Source organism: Oncorhynchus kisutch, linkage group LG22, assembly GCF_002021735.2.
Source record: "Oncorhynchus kisutch isolate 150728-3 linkage group LG22, Okis_V2, whole genome shotgun sequence".
NCBI lineage: Eukaryota > Metazoa > Chordata > Actinopteri > Salmoniformes > Salmonidae > Oncorhynchus > Oncorhynchus kisutch.
The window spans coordinates 54139854-54161602 of NC_034195.2; the positions used below are offsets into that span (position 1 = coordinate 54139854).

Consider the following 21749-nt stretch of genomic DNA (forward strand, 5'->3'; position numbering starts at 1 on the left):
GCTACCTGCCGCCCCTCCACTCTAACCACTAGGCTACCTGCCGCCCCTCCACTCTGACCACTAGGCTACCTGCTGCCCCTCCACTCTAACCACTAGGCTACCTGCTGCCCCTCCACTCTAACCACTAGGCTACCTGCCGCCGATATAGACCTGCTAATGGTGGCAATCTCCTGAGTGCTCTCATTCACAATTCTAAAGCAGGACATGGAGATAAATATCTAATTGTAGCTTTGCCAGAACCCTGTTTCTCTGCTGCTCCTGGCTTTTCCGCAGCTTAACATTGAAAGATAAAGCAGTGCTCTCCTGACAAGTATATTTTCCTACCCTCTTCTCATTTGGAGCACTTTTTTACCTAGGGGAAGTGTCCCCATTTAATCCCACGTCCATCTTTAGGTTACAACCCCCCCCCCCCTCCCCCCAAAAACACGAAACAATCCTGTTTAAACACTTTTTTTTATTTTTTTTATTTTTTATAAACCAATTCATCTGGTTATATCCATAAATGTGTTATTCGAAGACAATCAGATGTTTCATTTAAGTTATTGACAATTATGTGTAAGTTGCTACTGGTGGGCAATTTCAAAGCTGCATAAAATAATCTTTGGTTGTAGAGGTGACCTGAGAAACACAATCTTTAAGTTATTTCTATTACCTTCTCAGATAAGTGATCATGTAAAATATATATATATTTATAGATTAATGTGTTGATATATGGATGTTTTATGACTATTTCTTGCTAATTGAAAAGATGAGTTTTCCATGCTAGTAGTCGTACACACACACACACACACACACACACACACACACACACACACACACACACACACACACACGTCAGTCAAATCAAATAGCAACACAACTTGGTGACCTGTAACAAGATGATAAATCTCAACCATTTACAGCTGACATTTTGTCAATGCATTTAGTCTTTATTTTACTGTTAAATGAACCCATCATTGTTATGCTATTTTTAATACATGTATGGGCTTAAAGCAGGGGTGTTAAACTCATTCCATGGAGAGCCTAGTGTCTGCAGGTCTTTGTTTTTTCCTTTCAATAAAGATGTAAACAACCAGATGTGGGGGGTGGGGAGGGGAGGGATTTCCTTAATATTTAGTGACCTTAATTCATCAATCAAGTTCACCGGACGTGCGAAAAACCTGCAGGCACTCAGCTCATCCCTCCCTCTCTTCTTCTCTCCCAGGTAGAGCAGGACATCCCAGCTCATCCCTCCCTCTCTTCTTCTCTCCCAGGTAGAGCAGGACATCCCAGCTCATCCCTCCCTCTCTTCTTCTCTCCCAGGTAGAGCAGGACATCCCAGCTCATCCCTCCCTCTCTTCTTCTCTCCCAGGTAGAGCAGGACATCCCAGCTCATCCCTCCCTCTCTTCTTCTCTCCCAGGTAGAGCAGGACATCCCAGCTCATCCCTCCCTCTCTTCTTCTCTCCCAGGTAGAGCAGGACATCCCAGCTCATCCCTCCCTCTCTTCTTCTCTCCCAGGTAGAGCAGGACATCCCAGCTCATCCCTCCCTCTCTTCTTCTCTCCCAGGTAGAGCAGGACATCCCAGCTAAGAGGAGTCGTATTGATTGTAAAGTGGACAACAGCAACCTGATCACGTCTTCTCCTCACCCACCAACCAAAGCCATCGGCAGGGGCTGCAGGAGAGGTGCTAACAAACCTGGTGAGTTAGAGAGTCCAGACATTTTTATTTATTTATTTCACCTTTATTTAACCAGGTAGGCAAGTTGAGAACAAGTTCTCATTTACAATTGCGACCTGGCCAAGATAAAGCAAAGCAGTTCGACAGATACAACGACACAGAGTTACACATGGAGTAAAACAAACATACAGTCAATAATACAGTATAAACAAGTCTATATACGATGTGAGCAAATGAGGTGAGAAGGGAGGTAAAGGCAAAAAAGGCCATGATGGCAAAGTAAATACAATATAGCAAGTAAAACACTGGAATGGTAGATTTGCAGTGGAAGAATGTGCAAAGTAGAAATAAAAAATAATGGGGTGCAAAGGAGCAAAATAAATACAATAAATACAGTTGGGGAAGAGGTAGTTGTTTGGGCTAAATTATAGGTGGGCTATGTACAGGTGCATTAATCTGTGAGCTGCTCTGACAGCTGGTGCTTAAAGCTAGTGAGGGAGATAAATGTTTCCAGTTTCAGAGATTTATGTGGTTTGTTCCAGTCATTGGCAGCAGAGAACTGGAAGGAGAGGCGGCCAAAGAAAGAATTGGTTTTGGGGGTGACCACTGAGATATACCTGCTGGAGCGAGTGCTACAGGTGGGAGATGCTATGGTGACCAGCGAGCTGAGATAAGGGGGGACTTTACCTAGCAGGGTCTTGTAGATGACATGGAGCCAGTGGGTTTGGCGACGAGTATGAAGCGAGGGCCAGCCAACGATAGCGTACAGGTCGCAATGGTGGGTAGTGTATGGGGCTTTGATGACAAAATGGATTGCACTGTGATAGACTGCATCCAATTAGTTGAGTAGGGTGTTGGAGGCTATTTTGTAAATGACATCGCCGAAGTCGAGGATTGGTAGGATGGTCAGTTTTACAAGGGTATGTTTGGCAGCATGAGTGAAGGATGCTTTGTTGCGAAATAGGAAGCCAATTCTAGATTTAACTTTGGATTGGAGATGTTTGATATGGGTCTGGAAGGAGAGTTTACAGTCTAACCAGACACCTAGGTATTTGTGGTTGTCCACATATTCTAAGTCAGAACCGTCCAGAGTAGTGATGTTGGGCAGGTAGCGATCGGTTGAAGAGCATGCATTTAGTTTTACTTGTATTTAAGAGCAGTTGGAGGCCACGGAAGGAGAGTTGTATGGCATTGAAGCTTGCCTGGAGGTTAGTTAAAACAGTGTCCAAAGAAGGGCCAGAAGTATACAGAATAGTGTCGTCTGCGTAGAGGTGGATCAGAGACTCACCAGCAGCAAGAGCGACCTCATTGATGTATACAGAGAAGAGAGTCGGTCCAAGAATTGAACCCTGTGGCACCCCCATAGAGACTGCCAGAGATCCGGACAGCAGACCCTCCGATTTGACACACTGAACTCTATCTGAGAAGTAGTTGGTGAACCAGGCGAGGCAATCATTTGAGAAACCAAGGCCACATGACACGGGGTAATCTGTCATCTACATTATTATAATAATAATAATAATAATACGAGTGTAGAGAAATAGGGGGCATCATTTATAGTTCTGCTTGATGACATCACACTGTAGCCACACCCTCTTTGTGCACATCTGTTTCATTGGAAATGTTGCAGCAAGTCAATTATGAATATTTATGTTTTCAGAATGTCGTAATTTACCGTAGATGTCGCTGTAGTGCTCATTAAATTTTTTTTATCATGTCAGTCTAAGTAGTGTCAGTTCAAATAACAGTTTGAACTAAGTTCCTACTTTCTCTCAGAACCAATGACGTTGAACAGTAAGCCCCTGAAGCCCAACGGTAAACTGGAGGTCCCCGTGGAGGTGGCCAGCAGTCCACCTCGCACCACTCTCCTGGGGACCATCTTCTCTCCCGTCTTCAACTTCTTCTCTCCTGCTACCAAGACCGGTAACACAATCTAAAGTGTTTTATCATTTTAGTCTCTTAAAAAAAATGTATTGTTTTTTAAACTATCCTAAAGAAAATCGGTTATTTAACCTTGTGCTCCGTGGTTGAATCTAAAATGTATTTTCCTTGATTTGCCACGACCGCTTCTCGCCTCCCTATCAAGAAGTCAGAGAGGAGCGAGGAGAGGGCTCTTCTCTTCCCTCTGTCATTTTGAGAAGGAGAGGAGAGGACGCCACGAATGGAGGACAACAAAAAACACTGGAGACTCACACATGGCAAAAATTTGAGATTCGCTCAATTTCTCTCCTGTGTTCCCTTCTGTGTCCAGCCACTCCTGAGTCTGGCTCCCCCGGGCAGGGGGGGTCGGAGGCTGAGGAGATGACGAAGCAGCTGGAGAAGGAGACGGTGGTGGAGGAGATGCCCACCAGTACCCCTGCATCTACAGGGGGCATCGTCCTGTCCTCTGTTGCCCCAGCTCCATTAGTACCGCCACCACAACAGGCTCCTCTGGCTACCCCAGAACCACCTGTCGAAGGAGGGGAGATGGCTACAGATATGCCCCCTCTAACAGGTAACCATGACTTTGGTTGCTCCTAGGTTATGCTATGGGTCAATTTAGAACTTGCGAGTGAGACTTGTAGATTGTGTGATTTAAAAAAAAATGTGATATGGACTATTGTGGAATAGTTTAACTTGTTGTGCTTTATATCAATGATGAATTCGCTGGGGGGGGGGGGGGAGTAAATGTGATTAAATAAAAGGTGATTTTCTGTATTTTTTTTAAATTTTTTAAAATTACATCCTAAATGTTTGAATATGCCGTTGTTCCTGAATTAGCTCCGGGCTGCATTCCAGTCCGCTGTTACCCCCACGTCTCTCCCACGGCCCCTGCAGAAGGCACCTACGAGGAAGACTGGGAAGTCTTTGATCCGTGAGTACTGCTTAGTTTATATTTTTTTTAAATCAAATTCACCAACCAATTACAGTTTATGTGCCTCTCTCTTTAAATAATAGGTAGTAGAAAGAGCTCGGCAATTTGGGGATTTGAACGTAAAAATCAATTTTTTAAAAAAAGGATCGTTTTTATTCCATTTTAAACAGACAAACCCCACTTGTCTTATCACACCATCTAACCTACAAGCATTTCACTACACTCGCATTAACATCTGCTAACCATGTGTATGTGACAAATAAAATTGAGTTACTTAGTAATAGTGAGCAAGGACCAACGACTTGGATCAACTAAGATATCTGTGCCTCCTCTGTTTTCAGGTACTTCTTCATCAAGCACGTGCCTCCGTTGACAGAGGAGCAGATAGCCAGGAAACCAGCACTGCCCCTTAAAACACGCAGCACACCAGAGTTCTCCCTAGTTCTAGATCTGGTGAGATGACAGTCCTATATGTTCTCTCTGGTTCTAGTGAGATTACAGTCCTATATGTTCCCCCTGGTTCTAGTGAGATTACAGTCCTATATGTTCCCCCTGGTTCTAGTGAGATTACAGTCCTATATGTTCTCTCTGGTTCTAGTGAGATTACAGTCCTATATGTTCTCTCTGGTTCTAGTGAGATTACAGTCCTATATGTTCCCCCTGGTTCTAGTGAGATTACAGTCCTATATGTTCCCCCTGGTTCTAGTGAGATTACAGTCCTATATGTTCTCTCTGGTTCTAGTGAGATTACAGTCCTATATGTTCTCTCTGGTTCTAGTGAGATTACAGTCCTATATGTTCCCCCTGGTTCTAGTGAGATTACAGTCCTATATGTTCCCCCTGGTTCTAGTGAGATTACAGTCCTATATGTTCTCTCTGGTTCTAGTGAGATTACAGTCCTATATGTTCTCTCTGGTTCTAGTGAGATTACAGTCCTATATGTTCCCCCTGGTTCTAGTGAGATTACAGTCCTATATGTTCTCTCTGGTTCTCGTGAGATTACAGTCCGATATGTTCTCCCTGGTTCTAGATCTGGTGAGATTACAGTCCCATATGTTCTCTCTGGTTCTAGATCTAGTGAGTTTACAGTCCCATATGTTCTCTCTGGTTCTAGATCTAGTGAGTTTACAGTCCCATATGTTCCTGAACAACCGAGTGCCAAAATGTTTTTTAAAAACCCACTAAACCAGACGGTGTTTGTGTATTGATCAGGACGAGACGTTGGTGCACTGTAGTCTGAATGAGTTGGACGACGCAGACCTGACCTTCCCTGTCCTGTTCCAAGACGTCATCTATCAGGTGGGTAGAACAAGGCTGTGACGGCACAGAAACACACAGTTTATTTTGAAACATTTTGTTAGGTTCTGACAGAGTAAAACTCACCGGGACAACTAGTGAAGCTCAAACCAAGTTCATCCACCCACTGGGTCACACACCGCTGCATACAACAAAGACATGTTTACCCTAACCCGTATATTTATACCTTCCTCCTGTGCTGAGTCTCATCTTTACACATCTGGACAGCCAATAGATCTCCGTTGCTAGGCAGAATTTAACGACGCCTGTTCTTTCTCGCTTTATCTGACCTGACCTTGGCCCAAATTCCTCACTCCTCCCCCAACTCCTCCCCCAACTCACGGCTGTCTTGTTGACTTGAACCAGACTGTGGCCCTTTCTCTCTTAACATGTTCTGACAGAATGGGAACTTTTTTTATTTTTCTATCGTTCCCTCAGTGACATGAATAAGGCTATTTCAAGTTCAGAAGTCCGTAATCGTCAAGGTGATTGAGAAAGGGCTCTTTCTCAATACGTCTTTCCTTGATTCCTTGTGTCCTCACTTTCTTCTCAAACCTTATTGGAAGAGAATATCCTACGTCTTTTGTCCGTGGATTTGCTCTTACATGTACGGTATTTAGAGTGGACATGAGGACTCAAGAAAAACACATTTAGAAAAAGACGTGTCATGGAAAACGTCTCTCTTTTCAGTGAGTATGTTTACATGCACAGGATTAATTAGATATTAAACTGTTTATGACAGTAGGCAGATGATGCAATAGTCCTGTAAACACCTTACTTTGTTTGTCTTAATCGGCGTAAAGTCAAAATCAAAGTAAGCATACGAGGATTAAATTATTATTTTTTTTTTTTTGGCATTTTTTCCGGAGCAATCTCATGAATTATTAGGACAGTCGGCGTTCCAGCGGTTTATTTGATCTGTACGTGTGCTAGCACCAGCCGAGAGCCTCGCTCTGTAGCGCGAGGTGAAGTGAGTTCGGAATCAACTGAATGAAATACGTCTTGGAAGTCGTTTTCACCGAACTTCATATGTCCGATACTCAGAATCAAATAGGCTGCTTCCCAAAAAATAACATGGTCGCTGTGATAAAATGACATGTTCTAACTTACAATGTATCAGGAGTCCCATCAGGTAGCCCTGATTTTCAGATGTGTTCATTTTAACAGGATAATTAGGGACATAAATGTTTTTTTAAATCGAACTGTTATATTAATCTGACTATCCACAATGTATGCATTATTGTGTGCGTGTGTAACCGTAGTCCGTGAAGAGGAGTTGGATATATTTCCATTTCGTGTTATTTTCCCTCTTCTCTGCAGGTGTACGTGCGGTTGAGGCCATTTTTCAGAGAGTTCCTGGAGCGCATGTCTCAAATTTACGAGGTGAGGTTCTACGTGTCTTTAAAAAAATAAATGTGAGTCATTTAGCAGACTCTCTGATCCAGAGTTACTACAGTAGTGAGTCATTTAGCAGACTCTCTGATCCAGAGCGACTACAGTAGTGAGTCATTTAGCAGACTCTCTGATCCACCACAGTAGTGAGTCATTCCCCCGTGGGGAATCGAACCCACAACCCTGGTGTTACAAGCACCATCCTCTACCAACTGAGCTAAACGGGACCACAGATCTCTGTAGACTTCACTGGGACAAAGAATCGGGAAATGCCATTTTAGATCATAAAAGTGTTATGCTGTTTGTTTTGTTTCATTCCCCCCCCTCTATTCGTTCACAGATCATTCTGTTCACTGCCTCTAAGAAGGTGTATGCAGACAAGCTGCTCAACATCCTGGACCCCAAGAAACAGTTGGTCAGGTCAGTGAAGGAACAACCTTATCGCTTATTGAATGATTATCGACCGACCAAGTTTCACCGTGGATTGCGTCCCAAACGGAACCCTACGTAGCGCACAACTTTTTGTCTTTTTTTTTTTTTTTAGATCAGAGCCCTAAAGTAGGGAATAAGGTGCCATTTTGGGAACACAGTGGTAGAGAAAGGTTGAGCTAATTTCCAATTAACTGTCTACACTAGACTTTTAATCGTTGTTGTTTTTTTGTTTTTTCTTCTACTTCTCCTACAGACATCGGTTGTTCCGTGAGCACTGTGTGTGTGTTCAAGGAAACTACATCAAGGACTTAAACATTCTGGGAAGAGATCTTTCTAAGACTGTAATAATAGACAATTCACCTCAAGCCTTCGCCTATCAGGTACGCCGGTCATACCTTTCACAGTACAGCTACTACATATAGCCCACAGGAATCGCACACACACTTTGTGTCTGTATATATAAATGTGTGTGTCTGTATATATACAGTGGGGCAAAAAAGTATTTAGTCAGCCACCAATTGTGCAATTTAATTTTTATCATAGGTACACTTCAACTATGACAGACAAAATGAGAAAGAAAATCACATTGTAGGATTTTTAATGAATTTATTTGCAAATTATGGTGGAAAACTTTTGTTATTGACCAAATACTTATTTATCTCAATACTTTGTTATATACCCTTTGTTGGCAATGACAGAGGTCAAACGTTTTCTGTAAGTCTTCACAATGTTTTCACACACTGTTGCTGGTATTTTGGCCCATTCCTCCATGCAGATCTCCTCTAGAGCAGTGATGTTCTGGGGCTGTTGCTGGGCAACATGGACTTTCAACTCCCTCCAAAGATTTTCTATGGGGTTGAGATCTGGAGACTGGCTAGGCCACTCCAGGACCTTGAAATGCTTCTTACAAAGCCACTCCTTCGTTGCCCGGGTGGTGTGTTTGGGATCATTGTCATGCTGAAAGACCCAGCCACGTTTCATCTTCAATGCCCTTGCTGATAGAAAGAGGTTTTCACTCAAAATCTCACGATACATGGCCCCATTCTTTCCTTTACACGGATCAGTCGTCCTGGTCCCTTTGCAGAAAAACAGCCCCAAGCATGATGTTTCCACCCCCATGCTTCACAGTAGGAATGGTGTTCTTTGGATGCAACTCAGCTGTCTTTGTCCTCTAAACACGGCGAGTTGAGTTTTTACCAAAAAGTTATATTTTGGTTTCATCTGACCATTTGACATTCTCACCATCTTCTTCTGGATCATCCAAATGCTCTCTAGCAAACTCCAGACGGGCCTGGACATGTACTGGCTTAAGCAGGGGGACACGTCTGGCACTGCAGGATTTGAGTCCCTGGCGGCATAGTGTGTTACTGATGGTAGGCTTTGTTACTTTGGTCCCAGCTCTCTGCAGGTCATTCACTATGTCCCCCGTGTGGTTATTTTTTTGCTCACAGTTCTTGTGATCATTTTGACCCCACGGGGTGAGATCTTGTGTGGAGCCCCAGACCGAGGGAGATTATCAGTGGTCTTGTATGTCTTCCATTTCCTAATAATTGCTCCCACAGTTGATTTCTTCAAACCAAGCTGCTTACCTATTGCAGATTCAGTCTTCCCGGCCGAGTGCAGGTCTACAATTTTGTTTCTGGTGTCCTTTGACAGCTCTTTGGTCTTGGCCATAGTGGAGTATTTGAGGTTGTGGACAGGTGTCTTTTATACTGATAACAAGTTCAAACAGGTGCCATTAATACAGGTAACGAGTGGAGGACAGAGGAGCCTCTTAAAGAAGAAGTTACAGGTCTGTGAGAGCCAGACATCTTGCTTGTTTGTAGGTGACCAAATACTTATTTTCCACCATAATTTGCAAATAAATTCATTAAAAATCCTACAATGTGATTTTCTGGATTTTTTTCTTCTCATTTTGTCTGTCATAGTTGAAGTGTACCTATGATGAAAATTACAGACCTCATCTTTTTAAGTGGGAGAACTTGCACAATTGGTGGCTGACTAAATACTTTTTTGCCCCTGTGTGTGTGTGTGTGTGTGTGTGTGTGTGTGTGTGTTTATATTCACAGTAAGTCGTTGGATAAAAGTATCTGCAAAGTCTCTCATAACTACATTTTAGTGTGATATCGCAATTCAAAAACCTCCTTTTTGTTCTCAATCACAGCTTTCCAATGGGATTCCCATCGAGAGCTGGTTCATGGACAGGAATGATACCGAGCTCCTCAAGCTGGTTCCTGTCTTAGAGAAGCTGGTGGAGATGGTATGTAGTCATTCTGAAAGAAATGTGTTCAAACTGAGCCTCCTACCTTATATATTCACTCAAACATTTTCCCTGTCTCTCTGTAGAGCCTGTAGAATGGGTCTCTGTAATGGGTCTCTGTAGGGCCTGTAGAATAGGTCTCTGTAGGGCATGTAGAATGGGTCTCTGTAATGGGTCTCTGTAGAGCCTGTAGAATGGGTCTCTGTAATGGGTCTCTGTAGGGCCTGTAGAATGGGTCTCTGTAGGGCATGTAGAATGGGTCTCTGTAATGGGTCTCTGTAGGGCATGTAGAATGGGTCTCTGTAATGGGTCTCTGTAGGGCCTGTAGAATGGGTCTCTGTAATGGGTCTCTGTAGGGCCTGTAGAATGGGTCTCTGTAATGGGTCTCTGTAGGGCTTGTAGAATGGGTCTCTGTAATGGGTCTCTGTAGGGCCTGTAGAATGGGTCTCTGTAGGGCATGTAGAATGGGTCTCTGTAATGGGTCTCTGTAGGGCCTGTAGAATGGGTCTCTGTAATGGGTCTCTGTAGGGCCTGTAGAATGGGTCTCTGTAGGGCCTGTAGAATGGGTCTCTGTAGAATGGGTCTCTGTAGAATGGGTCTCTGTAGGGCCTGTAGAATGGGTCTCTGTAGGGCCTGTAGAATGGGTCTCTGTAGGGCCTGTAGAATGGGTCTCTGTAGGGCCTGTAGAATGGGTCTCTGTAGGGCCTGTAGAATGGGTCTCTGTAGGGCCTGTAGAATGGGTCTCTGTAGGGCCTGTAGAATGGGTCTCTGTAATGGGTCTCTGTAGGGCCTGTAGAATGGGTCTCTGTAGGGCTTGTAGAATGGGTCTCTGTAATGGGTCTCTGTAGGGCCTGTAGAATGGGTCTCTGTAGAGCCTGTAGAATGGGTCTCTGTAATGGGTCTCTGTAAGGCCTGTAGAATGGGTCTCTGTAAGGCCTGTAGAATGGGTCTCTGTAGGGCCTGTAGAATGGGTCTCTGTAGGGCCTGTAGAATGGGTCTCTGTAGGGCCTGTAGAATGGGTCTCTGTAATGGGTCTCTGTAGGGCCTGTAGAATGGGTCTCTGTAGGGCTTGTAGAATGGGTCTCTGTAATGGGTCTCTGTAGGGCCTGTAGAATGGGTCTCTGTAGAGCCTGTAGAATGGGTCTCTGTAATGGGTCTCTGTAAGGCCTGTAGAATGGGTCTCTGTAGGGCCTGTAGAATGGGTCTCTGTAGGGCCTGTAGAATGGGTCTCTGTAGGGCCTGTAGAATGGGTCTCTGTAGGGCCTGTAGAATGGGTCTCTGTAGGGCCTGTAGAATGGGTCTCTGTAATGGGTCTCTGTAGGGCCTGTAGAATGGGTCTCTGTAGGGCCTGTAGAATGGGCCTCTGTAGGGCCTGTAGAATGGGCCTCTGTAGGGCCTGTAGAATGGGTCTCTGTAATAGGTCTCTGTAATGGGTCTCTGTAGGGCCTGTAGAATGGGTCTCTGTAATGGGTCTCTGTAAAGCCTGTAGAATGGGTCTCTGTAATGGGTCTCTGTAGGGCCTGTAGAATGGGTCTCTGTAATGGGTCTCTGTAGGGCCTGTAGAATGGGTCTCTGTAGGGCCTGTAGAATGGGTCTCTGTAGGGCCTGTAGAATGGGTCTCTGTAATGGGTCTCTGTAGGGCCTGTAGAATGGGTCTCTGTAGGGCCTGTAGAATGGGTCTCTGTAGGGCCTGTAGAATGGGTCTCTGTAGGGCCTGTAGAATGGGTCTCTGTAGGGCCTGTAGAATGGGTCTCTGTAGGGCCTGTAGAATGGGTCTCTGTAGGGCCTGTAGAATGGGTCTCTGTAGGGCCTGTAGAATGGGTCTCTGTAGGGCCTGTAGAATGGGTCTCTGTAGGGCCTGTAGAATGGGTCTCTGTAGGGCCTGTAGAATGGGTCTCTGTAGGGCCTGTAGAATGGGTCTCTGTAGGGCCTGTAGAATGGGTCTCTGTAGGGCCTGTAGAATGGGTCTCTGTAGGGCCTGTAGAATGGGTCTCTGTAGGGCCTGTAGAATGGGTCTCTGTAATGGGTCTCTGTAGGGCCTGTAGAATGGGTCTCTGTAATGGGTCTCTGTAGGGCTTGTAGAATGGGTCTCTGTAGGGCCTGTAGAATGGGTCTCTGTAATGGGTCTCTGTAGGGCCTGTAGAATGGGTCTCTGTAGGGCCTGTAGAATGGGTCTCTGTAGGGCCTGTAGAATGGGTCTCTGTAGAATGGGTCTCTGTAGGGCCTGTAGAATGGGTCTCTGTAGGGCCTGTAGAATGGGTCTCTGTAGGGCCTGTAGAATGGGTCTCTGTAGAGCCTGTAGAATGGGTCTCTGTAATGGGTCTCTGTAGAGCCTGTAGAATGGGTCTCTGTAATGGGTCTCTGTAGGGCCTGTAGAATGGGTCTCTGTAGGGCCTGTAGAATGGGTCTCTGTAGGGCCTGTAGAATGGGTCTCTGTAGAGCCTGTAGAATGGGTCTCTGTAATGGGTCTCTGTAGAGCCTGTAGAATGGGTCTCTGTAATGGGTCTCTGTAGAGCCTGTAGAATGGGTCTCTGTAATGGGTCTCTGTAGGGCCTGTAGAATGGGTCTCTGTAGGGCCTGTAGAATGGGTCTCTGTAGGGCCTGTAGAATGGGTCTCTGTAGGGCCTGTAGAATGGGTCTCTGTAGGGCCTGTAGAATGGGTCTCTGTAGGGCCTGTAGAATGGGTCTCTGTAGGGCCTGTAGAATGGGTCTCTGTAGGGCCTGTAGAATGGGTCTCTGTAGGGCCTGTAGAATGGGTCTCTGTAGGGCCTGTAGAATGGGTCTCTGTAGGGCCTGTAGAATGGGTCTCTGTAGGGCCTGTAGAATGGGTCTCTGTAGGGCCTGTAGAATGGGTCTCTGTAGGGCCTGTAGAATGGGTCTCTGTAGGGCCTGTAGAATGGGTCTCTGTAGGGCCTGTAGAATGGGTCTCTGTAATGGGTCTCTGTAAAGCCTGTAGAATGGGTCTCTGTAATGGGTCTCTGTAGGGCCTGTAGAATGGGTCTCTGTAATGGGTCTCTGTAGGGCCTGTAGAATGGGTCTCTGTAGGGCCTGTAGAATGGGTCTCTGTAGGGCCTGTAGAATGGGTCTCTGTAATGGGTCTCTGTAGGGCCTGTAGAATGGGTCTCTGTAGGGCCTGTAGAATGGGTCTCTGTAGGGCCTGTAGAATGGGTCTCTGTAGGGCCTGTAGAATGGGTCTCTGTAGGGCCTGTAGAATGGGTCTCTGTAGGGCCTGTAGAATGGGTCTCTGTAGGGCCTGTAGAATGGGTCTCTGTAGGGCCTGTAGAATGGGTCTCTGTAGGGCCTGTAGAATGGGTCTCTGTAGGGCCTGTAGAATGGGTCTCTGTAGGGCCTGTAGAATGGGTCTCTGTAGGGCCTGTAGAATGGGTCTCTGTAATGGGTCTCTGTAGGGCCTGTAGAATGGGTCTCTGTAATGGGTCTCTGTAAGGCCTGTAGAATGGGTCTCTGTAAGGCCTGTAGAATGGGTCTCTGTAGGGCCTGTAGAATGGGTCTCTGTAGGGCCTGTAGACTGGGTCTCTGTAGGGCCTGTAGAATGGGTCTCTGTAGGGCCTGTAGAATGGGTCTCTGTAGGGCCTGTAGAATGGGTCTCTGTAGGGCCTGTAGAATGGGTCTCTGTAGGGCCTGTAGAATGGGTCTCTGTAATGGGTCTCTGTAGGGCCTGTAGAATGGGTCTCTGTAATGGGTCTCTGTAGGGCCTGTAGAATGGGTCTCTGTAGGGCCTGTAGAATGGGTCTCTGTAGGGCCTGTAGAATGGGTCTCTGTAGGGCCTGTAGAATGGGCCTCTGTAGGGCCTGTAGAATGGGCCTCTGTAGGGCCTGTAGAATGGGCCTCTGTAGGGCCTGTAGAATGGGCCTCTGTAGGGCCTGTAGAATGGGTCTCTGTAATAGGTCTCTGTAATGGGTCTCTGTAGGGCCTGTAGAATGGGTCTCTGTAAAGCCTGTAGAATGGGTCTCTGTAATGGGTCTCTGTAGGGCCTGTAGAATGGGTCTCTGTAATGGGTCTCTGTAGGGCCTGTAGAATGGGTCTCTGCAATGGGTCTCTGCAATGGGTCTCTGTACGGCCTGTAAAATTGTTTATCGTTATAGAGAGACCTGTCTTCTGCTTTTTCAAAAAAAGTTTGTCTTCAAGTCACCTCAGTCATTTTGTCTTTATTTACTGTTCTCTTTCCTCCACAGAATGAGGACGTAAGGCCTTACGTCAGACAGCAGTTTCGTCTTCACGACCTACTTCCTCCCGACTGATCCGTGATTGGCTGACCCAGCAGGCTAACCCATAGAAGTAGAATGTGTACATTATTCATTCTGATTCTACGGGCTAAACCTCCCAGCACACGGAGAGGGAGGCCCTTCCGTTCAACATGGTTGGAGATGACGAGAATCAACTTCAACTGATTCTGAGGATGTCGTCCAAGTGGAGATCTGTCTACAGCATTGCCGTTACCAACGAGAATTTGTTCAACAAAATAACATTTTACAGAGGGGAAATTTGTATTTAAACAACTACAAAACAAATATTTTGAAGCTAGGTATATGTTTTTTATACTCAAACTAAACTGTTATATTCCAACTAAACTGTACACCCCCCCCCCCCCCCCCCCCCCCCCCCCAAAATAGTATAGCAGTCCCCTTGTATTACGAAAGGCATCTGTCTGGACAGACCTCAAAGTCTATGGGTTGTGGGTTGTGTTCATTAGGGTGCGAACGTTACAAAACATTTAGCAACGGCGAATGAAAATGTGCTTTTCTCATTGGACAACTCCAGGTAGAACATCCTCCATTTCAGGAACGTTTTCTTGGGTTTTGGTGCCTAAATGAACACGATCCTGGTGACTTTCTGTGAGATGTTTTCTCATCCCCGCAGCTTCAGTTTTGGACTGATTGAACTGAATGTCGGTATTTGACTGCTCAAGACTCATTTTAACAGGAACGGGCAGTCGGACCTGTATAATATACCAACGTAATTACATGTATATATGACATGTATATATCTTTTTCTTTTTTTTTCATGGTTTTTAAACTTTCTTTTTTGTGTGTTTCTGATTTTCTTTTAGCTGACTGTCTTTTACTATTTTAGTAAAAAAAAAAAAATGTTTTTACCTTTTAAAAAAAAAATATATTTTTTGTTTGATTTGAAGTTGATGCTACACAGCTGCTGTTGTCTTCCTGCAATTTATGCATCCCAAATGGCACCTTATTCCCTACTGTATATAGTGCCCTTCTTTTGAGCAGAGCCCTATGGGTACTGGTCAAAAGTAGTGCACTATAAAGGGAATTAGGGTGCATTCTTTATTTTCTAGTCTGCTTTTTAGTCCCATTAACTACTGTTATGTGGTCTCTTGTAACAGGTTTTTAAAAATATCTTTGGGAAGGAAATGTTTCTGAAATCATGATGTTTTTTTTAAGGTTATGTAAATGTATTATAGTGTTTTAACTTGAAGACCCTTCAACAAGCTGGCCTGGATATTAATTTAGATCATGTATATTTGAGATTTCACCCCTGAAAGATGTTGAAACGACCCTTGGCTGCTCTGTGTCTGGGTGGTGATGGGAAGGAAGGAAGGAAGGCTTCAGAGCTTTCCTGTACTTTTTGTTTTAAAAAAAAACTTTAGCATCCAGCCCTATGTAAAAAATCTTGTCAATTTTGTACACACGTTATCACCTCTAAATTGTGAATGCCTGTACAATTTTGAAATTGTAGCACCAGCAAAATGGCCAACATTTTGTTTTATCTTTTAAATCTTGTTTTCAATGCTGTTCATGGTCTTGTCTGTGAAATATCTTTTATGTCGGAGTCACACATTTTTAAAGAAGAGAAAAGAAAAAAAAAGACTCCGTTGTTGTCATTGACCGTCTTGGACGGTCACTCCTGTTGTACTCAGTGTTACTTCATGGTTTCTTTGATCATAAATACATTTTTATACAATTAATACAAATTTGGGATTTGTGATTTTTACTGAACTACGTAAGTTGAGATACATTAATGCGTGTGTAGTGTATATGCCAGGTAGGCATGACAGTATACATTTATTTATCAAAATGCTCTTATCCGGAGTCACTTTAGTCACACACACCATTTAAATTAAATGAACTTGGCATGTCATCCGGTAATGTGTATCCTGCTTTTCGAAACGCTGAACTGAACCCACAAACTACAACGTATGCTATCTTACACCTACAGTGGGGCAAAAAAAAAGGATTTAGTCAGCCACCAATTTACCGCTATATTCAATGGTTAAAAGAATTGTACACTTTGAATGTGTTTTTGACCATAAAAGGAAGTAAACTACACGAACCAAAAATATAAATGCTACATGCAACAATTTCAAAGATTTTACCGAGTTACAGTTTATATAAGGAAATCAGTCAATTTAAATACATTCATTAGGTCCGAATCTATTGATTTCACATGACTGGGAATACAGATATACATCTGTTGGTCACAGATACCATTCATAAAAAGGTAGGGCCTTCAATTAGAAAACCAGTCAGTATCTGGTGTGACCACCATTTGCCTCATGCAGCGTGGCATCTCCTTCACATCGTGTTGATCAGGCTGTTGATTGTGGAATGTTGTCCCACTCCTTCAGTGGCTGTGGATTGTTGCTGGATATTGGCAGGAACTGGAACACGCTGTCGATCCAGAGCATCCCAAACATGCTCAAACGGGTAACATGTCTGTTGAGTGCAGGCCATGGAAGAACTGGGACATTTTCAGCTTCCAGGAACTGTCCAGATCCTTGCGACTTGGGTCCGAACATGATCATACTGAAACACTATGGCGGCGGATGAATCAAACAACAATGGGCCTCCGGATCTCGTCACGGTATCTGTCCGCATTCAAATTGCCATTGATAAAATGCAATTGTGTTCGTCATCTGCCCGGTATTTGTATTGCAGTTATTATTTCACTGTTCCATAAGATGTTTTTGAATCTGTTTTTTAAGTCGAATTTTATTACTTGATGTGGAATAGAGTTCCATGTAGTCATGTCTCTATGTAGTACTGTGGAATAGAGTTCCATGTAGTCATGTCTCTATGTAGTACTGTGGAATAGAGTTCCATGTAGTCATGGCTCTATGTAGTACTGTGGAATAGAGTTCCATGTAGTCATGTCTCTATGTAGTACTGTGGAATAGAGTTCCATGTAGTCATGGCTCTATGTAGTACTGTGGAATAGAGTTCCATGTAGTCATGGCTCTATGTAGTACTGTGGAATAGAGTTCCATGTAGTCATGTCTCTATGTAGTACTGTGGAATAGAGTTCCATGTAGTCATGGCTCTATGTAGTACTGTGGAATAGAGTTCCATGTAGTCATGGCTCTATGTAGTACTCTGGAATAGAGTTCCATGTAGTCATGGCTCTATGTAGTACTGTGGAATAGAGTTCCATGTAGTCATGTCTCTATGTAGTACTGTGGAATAGAGTTCCATGTAGTCATGGCTCTATGTAGTACTGTGGAATAGAGTTCCATGTAGTCATGTCTCTATGTAGTACTGTGGAATAGAGTTCCATGTAGTCATGGCTCTATGTAGTACTGTGGAATAGAGTTCCATGTAGTCATGTCTCTATGTAGTACTGTGGAATAGAGTTCCATGTAGTCATGGCTCTATGTAGTACTGTGGAATAGAGTTCCATGTAGTCATGGCTCTATGTAGTACTGTGGAATAGAGTTCCATGTAGTCATGTCTCTATGTAGTACTGTGGAATAGAGTTCCATGTAGTCATGGCTCTATGTAGTACTGTGGAATAGAGTTCCATGTAGTCATGGCTCTATGTAGTACTCTGGAATAGAGTTCCATGTAGTCATGGCTCTATGTAGTACTGTGGAATAGAGTTCCATGTAGTCATGTCTCTATGTAGTACTGTGGAATAGAGTTCCATGTAGTCATGGCTCTATGTAGTACTGTGGAATAGAGGTCCATGTAGTCATGGCTCTATGTAGTACTGTGGAATAGAGTTCCATGTAGTCATGGCTCTATGTAGTACTGTGGAATAGAGTTCCATGTAGTCATGGCTCTATGTAGTACTGTGGAATAGAGTTCCATGTAGTCATGGCTCTAGGTAGTACTCTGGAATAGAGGTCCATGTAGTCATGGCTCTATTTAATACTGTGGAATAGAGTTCCATGTAGTCATGTCTCTATGTAGTACTCTGGAATAGAGGTCCATGTAGTCATGGCTCTATTTAATACTGTGGAATAGAGTTCCATGTAGTCATGGCTCTATGTAGTACTGTGGAATAGAGTTCCATGTAGTCATGGCTCTATGTAGTACTGTGAGCTTCCCAAAGTCTATTCTGTATTTGGGGACTGTGAAGAGACCTCTGGTGGCATGTCTTGTGGGGTATGCATGGGTGTCTGAGCTGTGCGCCAGTAGTTTAAACAGACCTCTGGTGGCATGTCTTGTGGGGTATGGAGGGGTGTCTTAGCTGTGCGCCAGTAGTTTAAACAGACCTCTGGTGGCATGTCTTGTGGGGTATGGAGGGGTGTCTGAGCTGTGCGCCAGTAGTTTAAACAGACCTCTGGTGGCATGTCTTGTGGGGTATGGAGGGGTGTCTGAGCTGTGCGCCAGTAGTTTAAACAGACCTCTGGTGGCATGTCTTGTGGGGTATGGAGGGGTGTCTTAGCTGTGTGCCAGTAGTTTAAACAGACCTCTGGTGGCATGTCTTGGGGGGTATGCATGGGTGTCTGAGCTGTGCGCCAGTAGTTTAAACAGACCTCTGGTGGCATGTCTTGGGGGGTATGGAGGGGTGTCTTAGCTGTGTGCCAGTAGTTTAAACAGACCTCTGGTGGCATGTCTTGTGGGGTATGGAGGGGTGTCCAAGCTGTGTGTTAGTAGTTTAAACAGACCTCTGGTGGCATGTCTTGTGGGGTATGGAGGGGTGTCCAAGCTGTGTGTTAGTAGTTTAAACAGACCTCTGGTGGCATGTCTTGTGGGGTATGGAGGGGTGTCCAAGCTGTGTGTTAGTAGTTTAAACAGACCTCTGGTGGCATGTCTTGTGGGGTATGGAGGGGTGTCTTAGCTGTGTGCCAGTAGTTTAAACAGACCTCTGGTGGCATGTCTTGGGGGGTATGGAGGGGTGTCCAAGCTGTGTGTTAGTAGTTTAAACAGACCTCTGGTGGCATGTCTTGTGGGGTATGGAGGGGTGTCCAAGCTGTGTGCCAGTAGTTTAAACAGACCTCTGGTGGCATGTCTTGGGGGGTATGGAGGGGTGTATTAGCTGTGTGTTAGTAGTTTAAACAGACCTCTGGTGGCATGTCTTGGGGGGTATGCATGGGTGTCTGAGCTGTGCGCCAGTAGTTTAAACAGACCTCTGGTGGCATGTCTTGTGGGGTATGGAGGGGTGTCTTAGCTGTGTGCCAGTAGTTTAAACAGACCTCTGGTGGCATGTCTTGTGGGGTATGGAGGGGTGTCCAAGCTGTGTGTTAGTAGTTTAAACAGACCTCTGGTGGCATGTCTTGGGGGGTATGGAGGGGTGTCCGAGCTGTGTGTTAGTAGTTTAAACAGACCTCTGGTGGCATGTCTTGGGGGGTATGGAGGGGTGTCCGAGCTGTGTGTTAGTAGTTTAAACAGACCTCTGGTGGCATGTCTTGGGGGGTATGGAGGGGTGTCCGAGCTGTGTGTTAGTAGTTTAAACAGACCTCTGGTGGCATGTCTTGGGGGGTATGGAGGGGTGTCCGAGCTGTGTGTTAGTAGTTTAAACAGACCTCTGGTGGCATGTCTTGGGGGGTATGGAGGGGTGTCCGAGCTGTGTGTTAGTAGTTTAAACAGACCTCTGGTGGCATGTCTTGGGGGGTATGGAGGGGTGTCCGATCTGTGTGTTAGTAGTTTAAACAGACCTCTGGTGGCATGTCTTGGGGGGTATGGAGGGGTGTCCGAGCTGTGTGTTAGTAGTTTAAACAGACCTCTGGTGGCATGTCTTGTGGGGTATGGAGGGGTGTCCGAGCTGTGTGTTAGTAGTTTAAACAGACCTCTGGTGGCATGTCTTGGGGGGTATGGAGGGGTGTCCGAGCTGTGTGTTAGTAGTTTAAACAGACCTCTGGTGGCATGTCTTGGGGGGTATGGAGGGGTGTCTGATCTGTGTGTTAGTAGTTTAAACAGACCTCTGGTGGCATGTCTTGGGGGGTATGGAGGGGTGTCCGAGCTGTGTGTTAGTAGTTTAAACAGACCTCTGGTGGCATGTCTTGGGGGGTATGGAGGGGTGTCTTAGCTGTGTGTTAGTAGTTTAAACAGACCTCTGGTGGCATGTCTTGGGGGGTATGGAGGGGTGTCCAAGCTGTGTGTCAGCAGTTCAAACAGACAGTTTGGTGCATTCAACATGTCAATACCTCTCACAAATACAAGTAGTGATCAAGTCAATCTCTCCTCCACGTTCAGCCAGCATATTATTAATGTTAGCTATCTGTGTACATCCAAGGGCCAGCCGTTGCAGCCCTGTTCTGAGCCAATTGTAATTTTCCTAAGTCCCTCTTTGTGGCACCACACGACTGAACAGTAGTCCAGGTGTGACAAAACTTGCACCTGTAGGACCTGCCCTGTTGAGAAGGCAGAACAACACCTTATTATGAACAGACTTCTCCCCATCGTAGCTACTGTTGTATCAATATGTTTTGACCATGACAGTTTACAATCCAGGGTTACACCAAGAAGTTTAGTCTCCTCAACTTGCTCAATTTTCACAATATTCATTGCTAGATTTAGTTGAGGTTTAGTGAAATGTGTGTCCCAAATGCAATGCTTTTAGTTAGACAATAATGTTTTCACCTCTTCCAAAACGTACCTTTCGGAATTCAAAATTACAATGTTTGTCTTTCATAATTTGGTCAAATATACTTGGATGTGTAGTGTCAGCGTTTGTTGTTTGCATGTTATGCCTACTTGTATTGCTAATCTTACCAATGAAAAAATCATTAAAGAAGTTGGCCATATCAATGGGTTTTGTGATGAATGAGCCATCTGATTCAAATGAATGATGGAGCTGAGTTTGCCTTTTTGCCCAAAATGTAATTTAAGGTGCTCCAAAGCTTTTAACTATCATTCTTTATGTCATTGATCTTTGTTTCATAGTGTGGTTTCTTCTTCTTTTTATTCAGATTAGTCACATGATTTCTCAGTTTGCAGTACGTTAGCCAATCGGTTGTGCCGCCAGACTTATTTGCCATTCCTTTTGCCTCATCTCTCTCAACCATACCATTTTTCAATTTAACATCAATCCATGGGGATTTAACAGTGCCTACAGTCATTTTCTTAATGGGAGCATGCTTATTAGTAACTGGAATAAGCAATTTCATAAATGTGTCATGTGCAGCATCTGGTTGTTCCTCCATTGCACACCACAGACCAACAAATATGATTTACATCAACAACATAGGAATCACTACAAAACGTATTGAATGACCTCTTATACACTGTTTTAGGCCCAGCCTGACCTCTTATACACTGTTTTAGGCCCAGCCTGACCTCTTATACACTGTTTTAGGCCCAGCCTGACCTCTTATACACTGTTTTAGGCCCAGCCTGACCTCTTATACACTATATTAGGCCCAGCCTTTGGAACTGTGGTTTTCCTAGAAGTGGCTTCTATATTGTGATCATTACATCCCATGGATCTGGATGCTGCTTTAAAGCTGCTTCTGCAGCATTAGTAAAGATGTGATCAATACATGATGATGTCATTCCTGTGCTGTTTGTAACGACCCTGGTAGGTTGATTGATAACCTGAACCAGGTTGCAGCCACTAGTTACAGTTTGAAGCTTTCTCTTGAGTGGGTAGCCTGATGAAAGCCAGTCAATATTTAAATCACCCAGAAAATATACCTTTCTATTAGTATCAAAGACA

The 21749-nt window shown here is 44.6% G+C and overlaps 1 protein-coding gene across 2 annotated transcripts in view; it reads left to right on the plus strand.

Moving 5' to 3' along the window:
- The window catches only part of LOC109881198 (CTD small phosphatase-like protein 2-A), a 24908-nt gene extending 9071 nt beyond the window's left edge, over positions 1-15837 (plus strand). Inside the window, exons 3-13 of one of the 2 annotated variants that reach the window (XM_031801576.1) lie at positions 1548-1680; positions 3436-3582; positions 3911-4153; positions 4420-4513; positions 4855-4966; positions 5726-5812; positions 7130-7192; positions 7542-7621; positions 7887-8013; positions 9798-9893; positions 14087-15837. In XM_031801576.1, coding sequence (XP_031657436.1) covers positions 1548-1680; positions 3436-3582; positions 3911-4153; positions 4420-4513; positions 4855-4966; positions 5726-5812; positions 7130-7192; positions 7542-7621; positions 7887-8013; positions 9798-9893; positions 14087-14152 — 1248 coding nt within the window. In that variant the 3' untranslated portion in view covers positions 14153-15837. The remainder of the gene's footprint in view (positions 1-1547; positions 1681-3435; positions 3583-3910; positions 4154-4419; positions 4514-4854; positions 4967-5725; positions 5813-7129; positions 7193-7541; positions 7622-7886; positions 8014-9797; positions 9894-14086) is intronic. The other variant, XM_031801577.1, reaches the window with a different exon arrangement.
- The last annotated feature ends 5912 nt before the right edge of the window (positions 15838-21749 follow it).